The 17,028-nt window shown below is 39.9% G+C and overlaps 3 protein-coding genes across 6 annotated transcripts in view; 1 reads left to right on the top strand and 2 right to left on the bottom strand.

Moving 5' to 3' along the window:
- camk1b (calcium/calmodulin-dependent protein kinase Ib) overlaps positions 1-5,957 on the bottom strand; it is a 36,519-nt gene extending 30,562 nt beyond the window's left edge. The window contains exons 1-3 of one of the 2 annotated variants that reach the window (XM_056395752.1): positions 5,794-5,941; positions 4,042-4,054; positions 157-270 (exon numbers count right to left, since the gene is read on the bottom strand). In XM_056395752.1, coding sequence (XP_056251727.1) covers positions 157-270; positions 4,042-4,052 — 125 coding nt within the window. In that variant the 5' untranslated portion in view covers positions 4,053-4,054; positions 5,794-5,941. Of the gene's footprint in view, positions 1-156; positions 271-4,041; positions 4,055-5,793 lie in introns of both variants that reach the window. The other variant, XM_056395760.1, reaches the window with a different exon arrangement.
- Positions 5,958-7,460: 1,503 nt separating this feature from the next.
- nek4 (NIMA-related kinase 4) lies at positions 7,461-15,305 on the top strand. 3 transcript variants are annotated; one of them, XM_056394970.1, is made up of 16 exons: positions 7,461-7,740; positions 8,534-8,800; positions 8,901-9,098; positions 9,181-9,288; positions 9,746-9,900; positions 10,156-10,300; positions 11,058-11,741; positions 11,834-11,884; positions 12,040-12,189; positions 12,432-12,596; positions 13,116-13,182; positions 13,370-13,482; positions 13,604-13,695; positions 13,782-13,984; positions 14,076-14,209; positions 14,631-15,305. In XM_056394970.1, the coding sequence occupies exons 1-16, from the start codon at positions 7,651-7,653 to the stop codon at positions 14,727-14,729; spliced, it is 2,721 nt and encodes a 906-aa protein (XP_056250945.1). In that variant the 5' UTR covers positions 7,461-7,650; the 3' UTR covers positions 14,730-15,305. The 3 variants fall into 3 exon arrangements, with proteins under 3 accessions (XP_056250945.1, XP_056250936.1, XP_056250928.1); XM_056394961.1 differs by having other exon boundaries at positions 7,463-7,740; positions 13,607-13,695; positions 13,782-13,999; XM_056394953.1 differs by having other exon boundaries at positions 7,463-7,740; positions 13,782-13,999.
- Positions 15,306-15,441: 136 nt separating this feature from the next.
- On the bottom strand, positions 15,442-16,740 carry spcs1 (signal peptidase complex subunit 1). Its single transcript, XM_056395009.1, has 4 exons — positions 16,584-16,740; positions 16,033-16,092; positions 15,856-15,942; positions 15,442-15,726 (listed from the first exon to the last, which is right to left on the bottom strand). Exons 1-4 carry the CDS (start codon positions 16,617-16,619, stop codon positions 15,601-15,603), a joined length of 309 nt encoding a protein of 102 aa, XP_056250984.1. The 5' UTR covers positions 16,620-16,740; the 3' UTR covers positions 15,442-15,600.
- Positions 16,741-17,028: the final 288 nt, after the last annotated feature.

Genomic DNA, 17,028 nt, shown 5'->3' with positions numbered 1-17,028 from the left:
AATACACATTAAATGCATCATTAAATATGTAAAAACACACACCCTTTATTCAAATCATGCCAATGTTTCCCAGAGTGTGAAAAAGCCATCATGCAAAGCTGAAACACAAGGGTTTTTTTTATTTTTTATATTTGCCGCTGGCACTGACACACTTACGTTCCCAAGATGTCTTTGAAGTCATACTTCTCCTTCACATCTGTGGTCTTCTTTTTCCAGGCATGGCAATCGTCACCCAGTGGCATCTTCTTGTTGTTACGGTCAGAAACAATACTAGTGAGGAAAAAGGGGATAAGGAGGAAATGCTCCATTAATACCAACACTTAAACAGCCTCCATCCGACCCCCTGCAGTCAATAAAATCAATAAAAAATATTATGGATTACTGTGGATTATCAGTTATTATCAGTGGATTCTTAATAGTGTTTTCCATTTGTGTTCACTCTTTAATGATATGCAATAAATGATGGCAGCTGAGAAATATGGATGCCCAAAAAACATCCAGCATAGCCTACATTGTAAGATATGGCAGGTTTATTTGTTTAGCATCTTTCAAACACAGAGGCAATTCAACATACTTTACATTAACCATGTGTGATAACTGCTAACTAGTGGCAGGTCCAGGTCAGGTTGCTGGGTGGCCATTATTATGTTGTTGTGTTGTGAACATTTTCACTTTTTGGGCTTGATGACTGGGGTTTGCATTAGCCTTGTGAGTAAATATGGGATGGGGTGAATATTTGGCAGCACTTCCTGCTTCCTCTCAAATACCATTTTCCCACACAAAACATATCGTATGACACGTGATGTTGAACAGGCCTCATTTCATCCGTTCAATCAATCCAGTCCTGTTGTTACTTTGGAGAATGAACATGGGAGAGAGTGTAGAGGATCTACTCTAAATGTAAAAGATTTCTTTTCTTTAGTTGGACTTGTTACAAAAGGTTATGTCCTGCTTTCATGTTGAAGTGTCTGTATAATCAACAAGAGTGGCATTTATGGCAGAGAGGCTAAAAGTCATGTGTAATATCTACTAGGTTAATAAGTAAACTACAGTTTCTACATGAGTCCAAGTGTATAGTGCTCAGTGTGAGAGCTGCATGGAGCCCTGGTTGTGAGCTGGGATGTGGGTCCACAGCACATAACTCAGCAAGATGAATTCCTAAGAACCAGGATGAAAGAAGCAAAGAACCAAAATAAAGCTTGTCTGTCTATGATATGCCAGCTTATCTGTGATAGGTTTGCATCTTTACTGAGCCTTTATAATGCTCAAGTTTAAGTGAGGTGCAACAAATTAGCTTTGCAATAAAATAGGCCAACGTATACAGAATAAATACACTGCTACCTTTAGGAGTTGGATAATGACACAGTGTAGATTTTTTTGGTTTCTTCCCTTTCCCTCGCTGTTGTCTCGCTTGTTCATTATTTCTCAGGAGAAGTTAACATTCAAATGTTTGTCCTCACCATTCTCTCAAGAGTGGGAGTGATCACAAAGGACCCTGCTGTCACAGCTCTCATCATCTAAACCCAGAAAGTGCCTATAACTCAAGACCTGAAGGACTAAAATAGCCCTGTTCATATCAGCATGCCTCACTCCTCCTCTGTTCCTGCTGCCTGCCTGGCAACTTCACAGGCTGTCTATATGAGATGATGTAACATATTGTTCTGGACTGCACACGTGCTGTTTTGTTAAAGACAATATAATAGCACAGTTAATCATATCAGTTAGTTTGCAGTCAGCTCATTTAAATGCTGAACCGTGTGAATGAGTGGCATTAAGTGACAGACAGCGGTTGGCTTAACACTGCAGTTCAGTTATCTCAGAATAAATGTTAATAGGACATGGCCTCCTCCAGTTGCAATGAGGAACACACACACACACACACGCACACGCACACGCACCCACGCATGCACGCACATGCACACACATTGGCCCTGTTGCTGCCTTGACTAATGTCAAAAGTCGGCTTCATACGTGTCGTCATGGAAACCTAAAGGCGCTGCTATGGTATCTGAGGGTCTACATTGCTTTAGTGTCTAATGGCAGGTGGCAGCTAAGGTGGAAATCATTCTGGTCACTTCGATGACTGGCTGCGGTGTGTTGTATGTTTAGTTTAAAAAAACTGCACGAAAGGATTAGAAGAGCACATCACACACAAGAGGCAGTGAAAAAAAAAAAATATAACCTGATCAGGTTATACATGCAATACATTAGCTAAGCTTCCAGGTGACATAGAGGAGACACTTTCTTATTTTAAAAGCCATATCAATTTACAGACAGCGTATTTTGATAAGTACTTAGACCATGTTCTATTCATGATCGGAGGTACCACTGATAGAAACCTACTGAACAATGTGACCAGAAGCACTAAGAACAAAGATTGCAGTCAACATTTAAATATCTGAGTCATTCCCAGTTAATCACTTCCTCTGCTGTATTTTGAATGCCTTTTATAGCATTTGGGGTAAAAGGAAGTATCTCTAAATGTATCTCTAAACAGTATGCAAAAAAATGTGCTTAAGGGAAGCAGTAAGAGGAAGTCCAGTCAAATGTGTGTAACAGCTTTGCCTGTAAATCTGCTGGCTGTCCTGCGGTCTCTGCTCCAGGAGTCTGATAACTACTGTAGGGGACAAACAAACAATACATAGTCGACTGTAACTCTATTCCTGAGTACATCTTCAACTTGACACCAGTCTCTTTCTGTGGAAAATGAGGATCCATTACCAGGCATGATTTTTTCCTCCACTGTTTTCACTGAAAAATGATCTGGGGGAGGTCAAAGCATGGTAGTCAGCGTCTGAACATACAAAAGAATACAGCACAGTTTCTGTGTAAAGAAGAAGGTGATTATTGTGTGTTTTGGCATGTTGTGAAGAGGGGTTAGCCAACTGATGAGCTGCTCAGTGCAAAAATATTTTATAATAATTATGCAAACCATCATTGATTAATCATCTTAAAGTCAAAGATGTTGGTTTTAGCCCCTTTAACCTGAGGGTTCACTTCCTTTTTTCTATTTCACTTTGATTAAACTCACTTTTTGACCGCTGGTCAGAAGAAGCCAACAATTACTTTAGGCACAGTAACACACAGTAAACTGTGATGGAGATGTGCTGGTATTTGGGCATTCTAATAGATCAATTATTAATTGATACAATGAAAAGCTGTATCAACATGGATAAGCCGGAAATTAAAAAAAGATAGCTGCAGCTTCAACTTTATCTCCACTATCTGACCAGATTTGGTTCAGCACAACACCACAGTTGTTGTGTTTAAAGAGTATTCACCTTTAGGCTAAAAATAGCTACAACAGCACAAGACCATTTTGGGGAAATTGAAGCTGGAGAAAACACCTCTTACACACTGCTTGTTTGTAGCATCTCACCTTGCTCATATGGAGATTCATGGAGATTTATGTAAATTCATGCACTGAGAATGGGTGATACTGAACATCAAAGTCATTTAAAATCTATGAATGTATCAACCCTTGCTTGTGTTCATTTCAGAAATCTACAGGTAGCTACTGTATACCCAGGAAATACCGACATGCACCTAAACCTCCCTCACAACACTTGGACTTCAGTTTAATGGCACAAACATACAGATGTGGTTTACACTGGGCAACTTCATGTCACATTTGAAACAACATACTTCAAGCCACTGGAGCTTTAAAGACATGGTCAAAGTTGAGCAAGGAGGTCTGTTTTTCAAACAGTTAAATGCTATAAACAGCAGGATATGGTTCAAGTTTAAGACACGCAGGGGCAGATAAGGGCAAGATTTAACAATGTGGGAGAGTGGAGGAGAGACGCATGCAGGTATCAGATGAACATGTGGAAGACCAAAAACAACCCCTCCATGTCCACGGATGACATGAGTTTTGGGCGGTAGCAGAAGATAAGCTGCTCAAAATTCAAGAATTAACGGGATTAAAAAGGCTCGAGATCAGGGGGATGCACAATACCATAACCACATTCCCTCGTTACTATGTGACATGCAGCATTCACCCTTGTTTAAGGTATACACAGAGAGAGTCGCTGTACTCACTGGTTTCCCATTCCTGTGTTGTGCAGTGGACAGAAGAAACACACACACATACACACCACCATGGTTAAACGTGACAAAATGACATGTGGTTTCGATTTTTGAGTGTGAGATTCGGTGCAGTGGTGTTAAAACTTTTGGCAACACTTTGATACACTCACAGAGAATCAAACATACAAATAGACAGAAGTCTGCAGCTGAAAGGATGTCTAAATATTTTATTTAAACTTCATCAAATTGAGCTCTTGAACACATCTCTGGAAAAATCCACTTGTTTCCTCTAAACTGTGTGTGTAGCTTGTGTCTATCTTAAAGTGTTGAAGACAAACTAACAAACTTACAATTGTTTCTCTCTTGTCTTTACTGACAAATGTTGAATTTGGCTCGCCCCTATCTACATCTGTTATTGTTCATCTTAGTGGCTCTGTCGTCTCTTTGGAAATCTGGAGATTTCTCGTGAATTTTGTAGACAAGTACAGATACGCCCATCAACCAGGGTGAAATGTGAAACAAAATCCCATTCACACCTTTTGCAAAACAAATAAAAATGATTCATGGTGGTCCTATGGTTTGAGGTGACAAAGATCCTAGGTCTCCACGCTCGTGGGCGAGTGCTTCTTTTTTTTCCATGACCCAAGTGCAATGTTTTTAAAAGCACAAACACACAGAGAGCAGTGCAGAGGCAGTTTGTGATTCACTGAGAGGTCAACATGAACTGTTACAGGAATCAGAAAACTATCCAACTAATATCCACCATCTGTCCCTTAACAGATGTCAACTGCTTGCCATGATGGTGCCAATCCAAAACTGTGTGGCCCCTACTACCAGTCAACCCCCTGCACCCACTGGCTGACTGGTAAACACAGAGAGATTTACTAACAGCAGTCTGAGTGGTCAGCTGCTGTCAGTGACGCACAATAAATCTCCTCTCAAAGTGAGCTTATTAATTGATAAGCAGACTTCCCATAGATGGGGACATAGGTGTGTGTGTGTGTGTGTGTGTGTGTGTGTGTGTGTGTGTGTGTGTGTGGTGTGTGTGTGTGTGTGTGTGTGTGTGTGCCAGAGAGAGAAAATGAGAGAGAGAGAGAGAGAGAGAGAGAGTTGAGTTTGAAATGGCAGAGCAAGAGAAATAGGGAAGTAGAAATGAGAAATGAAGGAAGGAATAAAAACTAAAAATAATTAAAGCACTTGCGTTTAAGGAAAGGGGTGAAAAATTACACATCATGTCATGTTTACTATTAAAAACCGTTGCGCCATTTTAGCTTTAAATACGAATAATAACACTACCAGGGCTCTCTCTAGTCTAGAGTTGCATGTAGATAGTCAGACCATACTGCATGAACTTTTAATCTACAGTACTTTAGAGGAGAGTACGGTTACACTGGTCTGCACAGCTTCAGTTACTCAGAGGTAATTTTTATGTGAATGAAAGTTCCTCTGCGTACCCTGACTGATGACTGCTGCTAACTCCAGCAGCCCCGTCTATAGTGACGCTGAAACCACTTATAGTTTTTAAGTCATTAAAACGTTTCTCCAGCTCACGTTAAACGACAAGTCCTCGTGTAAAACAGTGAAGAGTACATGTAACGCGTCTGTTAAATCTAGCTAACGTTAATCATCTGATAAATGTTTGCTTGGAAAACGAGCTGTCAAACCCCTGTCGCCCACCCACTTCTCCAACATCTATCTGGCCTTTGAGGAAGAGTGAAATATTAAAAGTTTGTGTCAAGACGGTGTAGCAGCAGCCGCTCCTACCTGAAACGAAGCAGGCAGTGAGGTCCAGCAGCCGTGAGCAGTGTCCAGTGTCCGTCTCTGTCTGTGCGTGTGTATGTGTGTGTGTGTGTGTGTGTGTGTGTGTGTGTCTGCGGTTCGGAGCGCTCTCACACTGAATCTGTACTCTGCAACCTCACCAGCAGCGCTCCTCCTGACGTCACCTTAGGGCAGGACGGCCAACGCACCAATCACCGCCCGTGCTGTGGCGCACAGGTAAACACTTCTGCGAAGCTATTGGTCACCTCTCTTCACCCGTGACTCCTCGTGCTGTAGTTACGATGAAAGCTTTGGAGGTGAGCTGGTGTCAGTGTGCAGCTCTGACAGTGGGCGCAGTAAATGTACCATGTAGAAAATATTGTAGGACTACTTACAAATATCAGCCTGTAATACCCGTAGACTACTGGTAGGGTAGAGTGGCGAACTGAGCTTACAAACTTTATGTGGCTCAGAATGAGGACTTTTTATTCAGTTATAGTGTTTTCATCTTGCTCCATGCTTCATTTTTATTCCTCTGTTAAATTTAATTCAGATTTATTCGGTGATTTGATCTTGATTCTTATTTCACTTTATATGATCTTCGCTTGACTATATTCCATGTTCCGTTGAGTCTGCGTTGGTTATCTATGATTTATAATTTTGTGTATGGTGTATGTTTGGAAATGTGTTTGTGTGTATATTGTTTTGGAACGGAATAAAACTAAACCCAGAGCTAAGCCTAGAATAAAGCCCACACAAGTGACTCCCATTTCCATTCATCTTACCAGGTGCGCACCACTCAATAATTGGTTACTCTAGATTTGTCCGCTTGTTGTGGTCTAGTGCTCCATCTAGTGGGTTATATGTCTCCATGCAAATTCATGGAATGTGCAAATGATCCCAATTTGAAATCAGTTTAGTGGTAAAGTCATGGGTGTTGTGCATCAATTCAGGTGCATTTTTCGTCAGACCTAATGGGATACGTGACAAACTGACTCTACTGACACTAAGTGGCCAACATTATTTTATGAGAGTAAATACGTTAAAATATTTATATGTTATTATAACATGTTATATGATTGAAGGGGTAGTGTGTCTGTGGTACTCAAAGCGATGTTTGCGGTGGCCACTTGCTTTTTTCCTCCTGTTCATGTACTTAAGACTTACTTGAGATCCTTTTCATGGTAGATATTACTGACATATCATAGAGGGAAGAGTACATGTGTAGCAGTTCGAGGTATTATTAAAAAATAATTACAACAGTGTTATTATTACAACCAGGCCTTTTACTCCCACCCTTTACTAAATACAGCAATTTGGCATTGTACCATTCCGGGTACGCAGGGTTTTGTAACGTCTACGTTTTTAAATTTCCCAAGTAAGAAGAGCATTTCTGAAGAATCCAGTTCTGCTGTGACCCACCTATATAAGACTATAAATTACATCTCTTGCCCCCATGCTAGTCCAGCTACATGGTTGATCATTAATTACATCAGAGTCTCTTAATCAATCTGCTTCAGAATGTCCCTGTAGTAAAGCTGCTCCGGTGTGTGGGTACGGACGCTGGGTGGCGCTGTGCTGTAGAAGCAGCTGTGTTTTGGTCCAGCTGGACCCTCTCATCGTCATCGTCGGCGCTGAGCCGCCAGTTGCCTAGTGACGAAAAGCTATCGACTGCTGCTGATTTCCTGCGTTTTCAAAATCTCACCGCTGCCACTCAGCTAGCGCCAAGTTTTCAAAACACATTTCATATGTTTATTTCGTCTTCACAGCTGGAATATGAGACGCAACAACACCGTTAATCTCTCGGGGAGTGTCATATAACGTTTTCAGCGTTTCAAGTCGCGTTATGACGAGTTTTGAAGAATGATGAATAATTATATCTTCATCAGAGTCGTTGGGAAAGGGAGCTATGGTGAGGTGAACCTGGTGAAACACAAATCCGACCGAAAACAGGTGAGAAACGAGAAGCTTGTATGGAGTTCAACACAAGCCACAGCAGTTAAAATATGCAACATCTAACGTTATTCACAAATGCTTTTGATGTCGCTTTACATTTTAAAACGCTCAGGCTTGATGCTACAAAGAGCTAGCTTAAAGTTAGCTAAAGTCGGCTAAAACCTCACAGATTTGTTTACGCTCTTGTATATCATGTTTGAGATTTATAAAGCGCAGTTAATAATGTTCAGACATAACGTAACACGGTCACGGTTAATAAAGATAATATATGTAGTTTATTGTAGGGCAGTAACACTTTGACAGTTGACAGAAGTTGTTTTTTTGCCTGCAGTGTTACTCAAAAACTCCTGAAGGGTTTGAGGAACTATTTAATTTAACCTGTGAAACTGTATCTGCAATTAATACTAGTGACCGTCACGGTGACTGTTATCAAGTTTCAAGGTAAATTAAGCCCTAAAAGACCTAAAATTATTCGTTGAAGTGTGTCTATTTCAGCGTTTGATGGCTTTAGAAATGTATTCATTCATGTGTGGATCACCAACAATAACAATATTTGTAAACCCCTGCTCTCTATCAGTCATTAGCTCTTTTTGAAATAATACAATATAATTATGTTTATGTGATTAAATCTGAGTTCGGTTCACTGCCATCTGGTTGGCGACTTTACATGTTTTCTTCCTTGTGTTTTGGTTTCTGGATTTTTCATGTTCACAAGTAAAGAATATCAAAGATTGAATAGTTTCCCAATTTCCAACTCTGTGAGTGAGTATACGTTTTGCTTCTGTTTCAGTATGTCATAAAGAAGCTGAATTTAACCACCTCTTCTAAGCGGGAGCGACGCGCTGCAGAGCAGGAGGCGCAGCTTCTGTCCCAGCTGCGACATCCCAACATTGTGACATACAGGGAGTCTTGGGAAGGAGATGACCGCCAGCTGTACATTGTGATGGGTTTCTGTGAAGGTGGTGACCTCTATCACAGACTTAAACAGCAGAAGGGGGAACTCTTACCTGAGAGACAGGTGGTGGAGTGGTTTGTCCAGATCGCCATGGCACTCCAGGTGCAGTATATTGCAATATTGAAAGTGAGGTCCACCTGAAGTCAGACACGATTTTTTCTTTACATGAGTACAGCATGTTTAAAGTCATTTTGCTTTCCAGTACCTACATGAGCGGAACATTCTTCACCGGGACCTTAAAACACAGAACATCTTCCTGACAAAAACCAATATCATCAAAGTTGGGGACCTTGGCATTGCACGAGTATTGGAGAACCAGAATGATATGGCTAGCACACTCATAGGGACCCCTTACTACATGAGTCCTGAGCTCTTCTCCAATAAACCTTATAACCACAAGGTATTTCAGTTATCTGCTCTTAATGTGTGTACTTTATTTCTGGATGAGAACTGCTTTACTAATGATGATATTTTTTCTCTAGTCAGATGTATGGGCCCTGGGTTGCTGTGTGTATGAAATGTCCACACTTAAACATGCCTTCAACGCCAGGGACATGAACTCACTGGTTTATCGCATTGTAGAAGGAAAGGTGGGATTCATCTCTTTAAAAATGTATTTTTTAATTTTATCAAGTATGCAATTCAGGTCTAGTTTTAACTGTAATTAGTTACACAGTCCATTCTTTTTTCAACAAATTATGTCTGCTTTTCTGTTGAAAGGAAATCACTCTTTTTGTACACATCTATATAATATAGTTAGTTTTATGAATCTGAGGTTTGTTGATCAGCTTGTGAGCATGTCAGCAGAGGACAGTGACATTTTTAGGCTGCGGTTGAACGTAGGTGTGTTCCTGCTCCAAGTAATAAATGTGGGAAATACTGGTAACTTTAGTCAGCTTGTCCAGGATTTTAATACTTGATTATTGTCCAACATGTTGTTTTTCTGAACTTTCATTATCTCATCATCTATATACTGTATTATTAGACACATTACAGGAAGGCAGATTGAAAATAATTCATACAATTTTTGCACTCTTATGTCATCAGCTGCCACAGATGCCCAGTAGATATGATCCCCAGCTGGGAGATTTGATCAAGAGCATGCTTTGTAAGAGACCTGAAGACAGGCCTGATGTCAAACTTATCCTCCGGCAGCCCTACATCAAAAGACAAATTGCTATGTTCCTTGAGGCCACTAAAGAGTAGGTGTCACTGACAGCAAACATCTCTTTATTATTAATTTATTTAAATAGTTTTAAATAAATAATAATTTTAATGCGAAAACTTTACCAAATGATTTTTTCTTTTTCTTTTCATTTTCTTTGTCTGTGTACTTTAACTGGAATCATTTTCTATCATATTTATCTCCATCCACTCCTTTTGGTGCTTCATCTATTGGAAAACAGATTTGAGCTGTTAGCTTAGATGCTTGTGTTTGTTTTGTTTTTTAACACTAGAAAAACTGCCAAGTCAAGAAAGAAAGCTGTGAGTGGCAGTGGTGATTGTAGAGCCAACAATGCCTCGTCTGTGGTGTCACCTCAGCCAAAACCCGAGAGGCTGCCTCCAAGTCCTCAGCCTGAACCTCTTGCCAGGGTGAAACGAGTGAGTGACTGATGAATAGCAAGGCTAATTTTATACTGAAAATTCTCAAGTCTTAGTTTAGCCACTATTATTATTTTACAACTTGTTATTTCTGCGTATTCACCTATTGAAATGTATTATTTTATTTTATTTGCTATACATTAGACCAATAGTGACATACATGCATTTTTTGTTATATTCAGCAATGACTATTAAGTATTTTGCAAAAATGTAGACAGTATTTATTAGCCACTTGGCTGTCATCAGCAGTAATGCATTAGCCAAACTTCAACAATGTAATTTATAATTGGCAATGCTTAATGAATCTGATTCGGATTTTTAATTAACTGACGTTTCTTTTTGCTTTCTCAAATACATTATTCTTACTTGGTTACAGTAAGCAGTTGTTTCTGTTCTGTGGTAGAAACATTATCACTGATACAATTTTTCTCCCTAGAGTAGTAAAGCTGCAAACAAGTGTAATTGGATTCAAAAGCATTTTGTAAACACTTTTTACAGTCTTTTATTATGACACAGAATCAATAGAATATATTAATAATCAATATGACCAATTCTAAGTAAGTGCCATTAATGTGTGTTTATTCTCAGTATGGATGTGTAGATTTATCCTGGTCATCAAAGTAATAGGATGTCAAAAGCAGTCCTGTGGTTTGCTCTGATTACTATACTGTTGTTTACCCAAGCCTCCTCCGTTCTCATGTGAGGCAGAGAATCATCATTGTTTATTATGGTTTGTGTTTTTCCCTTTCATCCTCAGAAAGAAGAGAAACCACAACAGCATAAGGTTTGGAATGGCAACACCGACTGCACTCCAGTCCAAACACCTCCACCACCCAAACCCTCTTCACCTGATGCTCTCAAATGCAGCCTTGTGTCCCTAGCAACTGTGAGCAACATCAATATTGATATCCAACTAAAGGAGGATGAGGAGCTGTTGCAGGTGCAGAGGCCCCAGTCAGTTGTGTCACACCAGTGCGCAGGTAATGAACATGTGACTCACAGTGTGCACAAAGACAGCAAGGGAAGAGGGAAACCAGATCCTTCTCCCCCTCCTTCTCCGGTTAAGCCCCCTCTGAAGGCTGTATCAGGTGTTGGCAGTAGGGGAGGAGACGAGAGAAGGGCACCCAATGGATTGCTAGACATTCAACCACAGGCCACGCCAAACCCAGGGGATACATTTTCTGTCTTAGGGGAGAAGCAGATGTCAGATGTGGATGACAAAGATGATACCATGGAGTTACTTCAAGAGGCTAACATGCAGACACCAAAGCCAGAAGAACAGAAAGTGGCTGCTTTTTCTGCCCCTGAGAGGAGATCTGCATACAAATCTAATATAGAAAATATCGGAGTGGTTGTGGAAGTGAATATGGACAATAAAAATGACACTGTTACCCTTCTCAAGGGAGCGCCAATACAACAACTATATACCTCAGACATCCAAGTAAGTGATAATAACAACTGAGTGATACATTTGCTGTTCATTCATTAAGTGTTCTTTACCATTTTTATGTGTGTTAATTTATTTCTTTGTAGGAAGTCTTAGAATCTACTGAAAAGCTGTTAGAGCCGGTCCCTCCAACGCAAGTAAGAATTAAAATTCTAGCACTTATTCTGTGAAGTGATAAAGCCTACAAGATGCATGTACCACTGCTAACACCCAATGAAACAAAGTGCATTATGTTTTTATGGATTATGGATTTTTGCCATAGTGGAAAAAAAGTTTAATTGTGTTTGTTTAGGAGCCTGATCAGGTGGAAACTTCGTTACCGCTCAGTAAGCGAGGTCTGATCGCTTCATGTCAAACTACCCCACAATTTTCATCAGAACCATCTATATCACAGCAGAACAGAGCAAGGGACATAAGATGGACACATGGGGATCAGGACAAGGTAAAGCTCAATACAGTTAGTTAATGTTAGGTTGCTGTAATTCGGGACTTGTGGGGCTAACAGCATTTTAGTCATATAATTATATAATGTAATATTACCTTTATTATTATGATAACATAACAAAATCAGAAAAGTATCAAAGATTTTTTTTTATTTTACTAGAAAATCTCAGTTTTATGTTCTTTCAGATTCATAGAGGTTAATTCAGTTAGTCTTGCATCATCTTTTTTGTCTTCTTTTAGTCCAAGTTGGCTCCTCCTAGACCTTTACCTCCACCTCCTATTGAGAGCAGAGCCATGGAGGGGAGGAAGAGGAACAGGAGGAGCACAGAGAGCAAGAAAACTGGCGTGGTTGCAACTTCCACATCAGCTAGTTCCTGTAAAGAGGGATTGTTACCACTGCCACAGGTGAGACTGAGTGCTCCTCCACTCACATACTGTTATAATGATAACCATATTGCCCATTTAAGACATACTTTTTGAATGAATCTGCTCCATCAGACTAGATAACACTTTTATCAGTCGGGCTGTCAGGATGCTGTACTCTCTCCCCTCAGCCTCAAAGTTCAGGACTGTAACTCACCCATTCCACCCCCTACATGTCCAACAGCACCAGCCAAAATAACTTTTTATGGAAACATATACCCATGCACACATGCAGGCTTACCTTCAGCACCAGCCACTTTGTACACAATGCTACTTTAAAACTGCTGCTGGTTACTCATCCTTTGGATGCACATCTTTTCACTATTATTTGCACTATATTTCTTATCATTAAAGTTTTTTTCTTGGTCAGTGCCTTTGTAATTTTATATTGAAAGTTAAATAGAATCCCAATATTTTTTGTACATTTTATTCAGCTCTTGATTAATGATTTGGTAGTGGCCTGTTCTTGCCATTCATCAAGTGGGTCAATTTTATTTTCAGGATCGTCCTCTGTCTGCCAGAGAGAGAAGGAGACTGAGGCAGTCCCAAGAGAGTACCAGTCAACCAGGTACTTACTGTCTTTTCCGAACTGAAACCAGAACTTTATAGTAAGACCTAGAGGAAAAAAACAGTAAGTGGTTTGAATAAAACAATGGAAAAAAACTGTAATTCAAGAAAATGTACTTGCTTTACATACTGTTGAACCTTGAACTGTTGATATATTTTCCTTGATTACTTTTATGCTCTTTTCCCAGGTGTTGGTGCTGTAAGAAGGGCATCTTATGATGTCACTTCCACCAATGCTGAGCACTACAATGTCCCAATAAGCAGATCTGTTTCAGACTCTATTGCTGGGGCCAACAGTACGGTACAGATACCCCTTTTTCATTGTCTACCAATATGTGAGGCTAATCTGTTAATGTTATTGAATTTAAATCAGGAGTCTGTGTCAAAATTCTGTAACAACAGTGGGATATGTTTTATTACAGCAGGATAAATTGCTGGAACGAAGGTCGGATGACGATGAATGCAGCTCATCCACAAGTTCCACAGAGCGTTCAGAGGGAGACTGCAGGGAGAGGTGAGAAAATAACATGAAGTGCAGCTCTTCTCAATTCAGATATAGTCACCTTACTGTATAATCCATGATTTATGGATCATCTGCAGGAAGGCTGAATCCAGTGACATGCAGGATTTAGTCCACATGATGACCCAAACTTTGAGAATGGATGTTGGAGATGGTGTCAGCGAGGTGGACAAAGGCAGATCTAGCTCTACTGCACTGCCAGAATTTAGACTGAACAGGAAGTACAGGGACACCTTGGTGCTTCATGGGAAGGCTCAAGAGGAAGCAGAGAACTTGTCACTTGGTGAAATACCAATAGGTTAGATCAAACTCTGTTGTCATCAGTCAGTCATTCTGGAGATTCCTTGTGTTTACCGAGTCTGTGTCTCCTAAAGGCTCAACATCTGGTCCAGCCAAGATAAGGAGAGCCATAGAACACCTGAGAACAGATGTGGTGAAGGGCCTGGGGGTCAAGCTGCTGGACAGAGTCCTGGAAATCATGGAGGAAGAGGATGACACCAAGCGAGAAGTACGGTTTTAAAGAAGTAAAGAAGTCATACCACCTGCTAAAACTGCTAAAAAAAACTTTCAGTAACATTATTAAGTGGTCAGTAGGAGTAACTGCATATAGGAGCTTGGGCAATGTGTTTGTTGGTTTACAAACAGTTCAATGGGTCACTCCGTTTAATGTGTTTGTTGTTGCTGTGCTCAGTGCTTTGAAGATACTTAGGGATATTACAGTTTCCCTAAGTTAAATATATTGCACACTTCTATACCAGGTCATAAGGATATTGGCCAGGTGTACAAGTTACAAGTGCATTAACTGAACATTTCCTTTAATAGTTCTCCCATGTGCAAACAAAACCCAGTTTGCCTAGAACTCAAGCAGTTAATTCACGTGCCCTTTGTTTCCTAATTAATGGCAGTTGGTGTCCTTTTTCTTGTTGCAGCTGTGCCTTCGTGACCAGATGGGGGATGAGAAGTACCAAACTTATGCTGTGATGGTGAGGCAGCTGAAATTCTTTGAGGATATTGCCTTCAAGGTTTAGGGAAGAACCATGTATATAGGGGATCATATACATTTGCATTTTCTTGACACTACCTGTGAGAATTTAAACACAAGAGACATTTTAACAGTTCTTGCCTATCAGGATACTTTGAAACTTGTACTAAAGTGAAAATCAGTTGATATTGTTCATGAAGATAAATTTGTCTCCTGTTAAATACAACCTTGGTTGTGTGGCATTGCCACCTTCCTCCTCCTGTTTGCATGCAACTTGCATCTCATTTGATTGCAGGTTTTGTCATTGGATTTCCATGTGGATCACATGGAAAGACATGTAAAATGACATGTAAATATTGTTCTACTTATTCCACTACAAACACAGAATTTGAAATCAATCCTGTATTGTCCTATGCAATGATTTGCCATGTTATAGCACCATGTCTTTCTACTTGCTGTACTGGATACTCATTTGTTTATTTATAATGCAAGCCAGGATTTCAATAGTTGTCAATAATCTCACTCCTGCTGCTCTGTTGTATTTTCTTATACACAAAATAATGTAATGTAGATGCATTGTAGATAATAACTTTTGAATTATTTCTAATAAATCCTAAATGTATTTTTCTTTGCACCTATTTTCCATGATGTTAAGGAGAAAAAAAGAAATTCATCTTTGCACCCATAACAATGTTCAGTATATCCTACGGGGAAAAAAAATCTAAATACAAATGAAAACATCCCATTTATAAAACATAGACTGTATTAGATGTTTATTTGGATGAACAAGTTTTTCCTTATTGACTGATAAACACTGTAACAAAGATTTCTTTCTAAATGCTTCAGATGTGAACCATGAGAAAAATAATTCCCAATATAAAAAGGTGTATTAACAACTAGGCAGCCATAGTTCTGAGTTATTTGTGCTTCTTCTTCTTGAGGCTTTCCTGAGGTTTTTGGCTGGACTCCCCACTGGTCTCTGGTACAACTGGCTGCCAGGACAGAGGACTCTTTCTGTACATAGGCCATGGGGGCAGGGTCAACTAAGGTCAAGGAGAGAAACAAAAACATTATATGATGTTGATAAAGTCTTGACATGGTATACAATGACAATCTGTGGTGTTGTGTCAACAGACAAGTGCACAATGAGAAAAACACAAAGCAAAACTTACCACACAAGACACAGCAAAGCCAGCCAAAACTATGTATACTGTCCACCCAAACTGTTCAATGATCAGACCATACACGAATCCAATCACCTGGAGAGAACATGCAAAAGATGTCAGCGGAACCGACTACTGGTAAAAACACGATACCATTATTATGGGATGTTTGGAATGGTTAGTTACCGCTGAGATGAGTATTATTCCCTGGAAAATCTGTTCAGCCAGCTTCTGGCCTTTATAATCCTGTAACACAACAAGATAAACACCAGGTCAGTACAGTGCAAGTCATCATGTGTAATGGGTCTATCTGTGCACAACGAACAGCTGTTGAAACTGCATTGCTGCCTGATGGCTTCATTTAAGTAGTTACGCGAATCTTACCAGTCGGTCAGACAACATCAGACTCATGATAACAGAAGTTATTAGATGATGTTACGTTAACAAACAGCTTCCACTGTTTCACGAAGATTCGCATAAATATCAGACAGCGACTAACAGCTACTGACATGTTAGAGAAATTGTATATTTTGGTATATGACTTTGCTGAATTGTAACACTTTGCTGGCTGGTTTTGGATGATAAAATACTAGGCTATCTAGCAACTGTTACCATTGTAACTACAGCATCCACCTGCTAACGTTAGGCACATTAGCATTAGCTTAATAGGAAGCATGAATTACGCACAGGTAGCATAAACACACAACTTCACATAAAATGATATATTTACGTCTTACCATGTGCGTGGGGATGGACTTGAATATAGACAGCATCTTTGCACAATGAATGCAGAAGATTGACCTGTTTGTGAGTTTGGAACTAACGGGCTCAAATAAGAAACAGAAGCCGTTTGACTTCCGGTCTCTAAAAGATACGTCGTGTTGTGAAAGACCCATCCGGGTACTCCCAGGGTGTTATAACTTGTGTTAACTGCGCAGGTTCACAGATGTATACATAACACGGATCGGGTTAAGTGCTAGCTTTGGTTGAGAAATTTGGTTTGTTGTTACTGAAAAGCTTTGACTGCCTAAATTACTTGCCTGTCTGTATGTCAAGCTACTTTTAGCTATTATGTTCTAAGCATACACTTATTGCCTTGTATCTCAGTCATTAAACCATATGTAAATAATGAAATGTAACTCTTGATTATTTTTTCTACGCTGGAAACAGCAAGTCGATGCA

The sequence above is a fragment of the Seriola aureovittata genome, chromosome 2 (genome assembly GCF_021018895.1).
Source record: "Seriola aureovittata isolate HTS-2021-v1 ecotype China chromosome 2, ASM2101889v1, whole genome shotgun sequence".
Lineage (NCBI taxonomy): Eukaryota > Metazoa > Chordata > Actinopteri > Carangiformes > Carangidae > Seriola > Seriola aureovittata.
Note: the sequence above shows the minus strand (reverse complement) of the source record. Positions and strands in the feature narration are given on the sequence as shown.

Bases quoted from the DNA above. Each gene is read 5' to 3' on its own strand.
- nek4 (XM_056394953.1), top strand. From the start codon at position 7,651: ATGATGAATAATTATATCTTCATCAGAGTCGTTGGGAAAGGGAGCTAT. The intron at 9,099-9,180 runs GTATTTCAGTTA...TTTTTTCTCTAG, and splicing joins ATAAACCTTATAACCACAAG to TCAGATGTATGGGCCCTGGG. The intron at 13,483-13,603 runs GTACAGATACCC...GTTTTATTACAG, and splicing joins TTGCTGGGGCCAACAGTACG to CAGGATAAATTGCTGGAACG.
- spcs1 (XM_056395009.1), bottom strand. From the start codon at position 16,619: ATGCTGTCTATATTCAAGTCCATCCCCACGCACATG. The intron at 15,943-16,032 runs GTAACTAACCAT...TGTTCTCTCCAG, and splicing joins GAATAATACTCATCTCAGCG to GTGATTGGATTCGTGTATGG. The intron at 15,727-15,855 runs GTAAGTTTTGCT...CCTTGACCTTAG, and splicing joins GCTTTGCTGTGTCTTGTGTG to TTGACCCTGCCCCCATGGCC.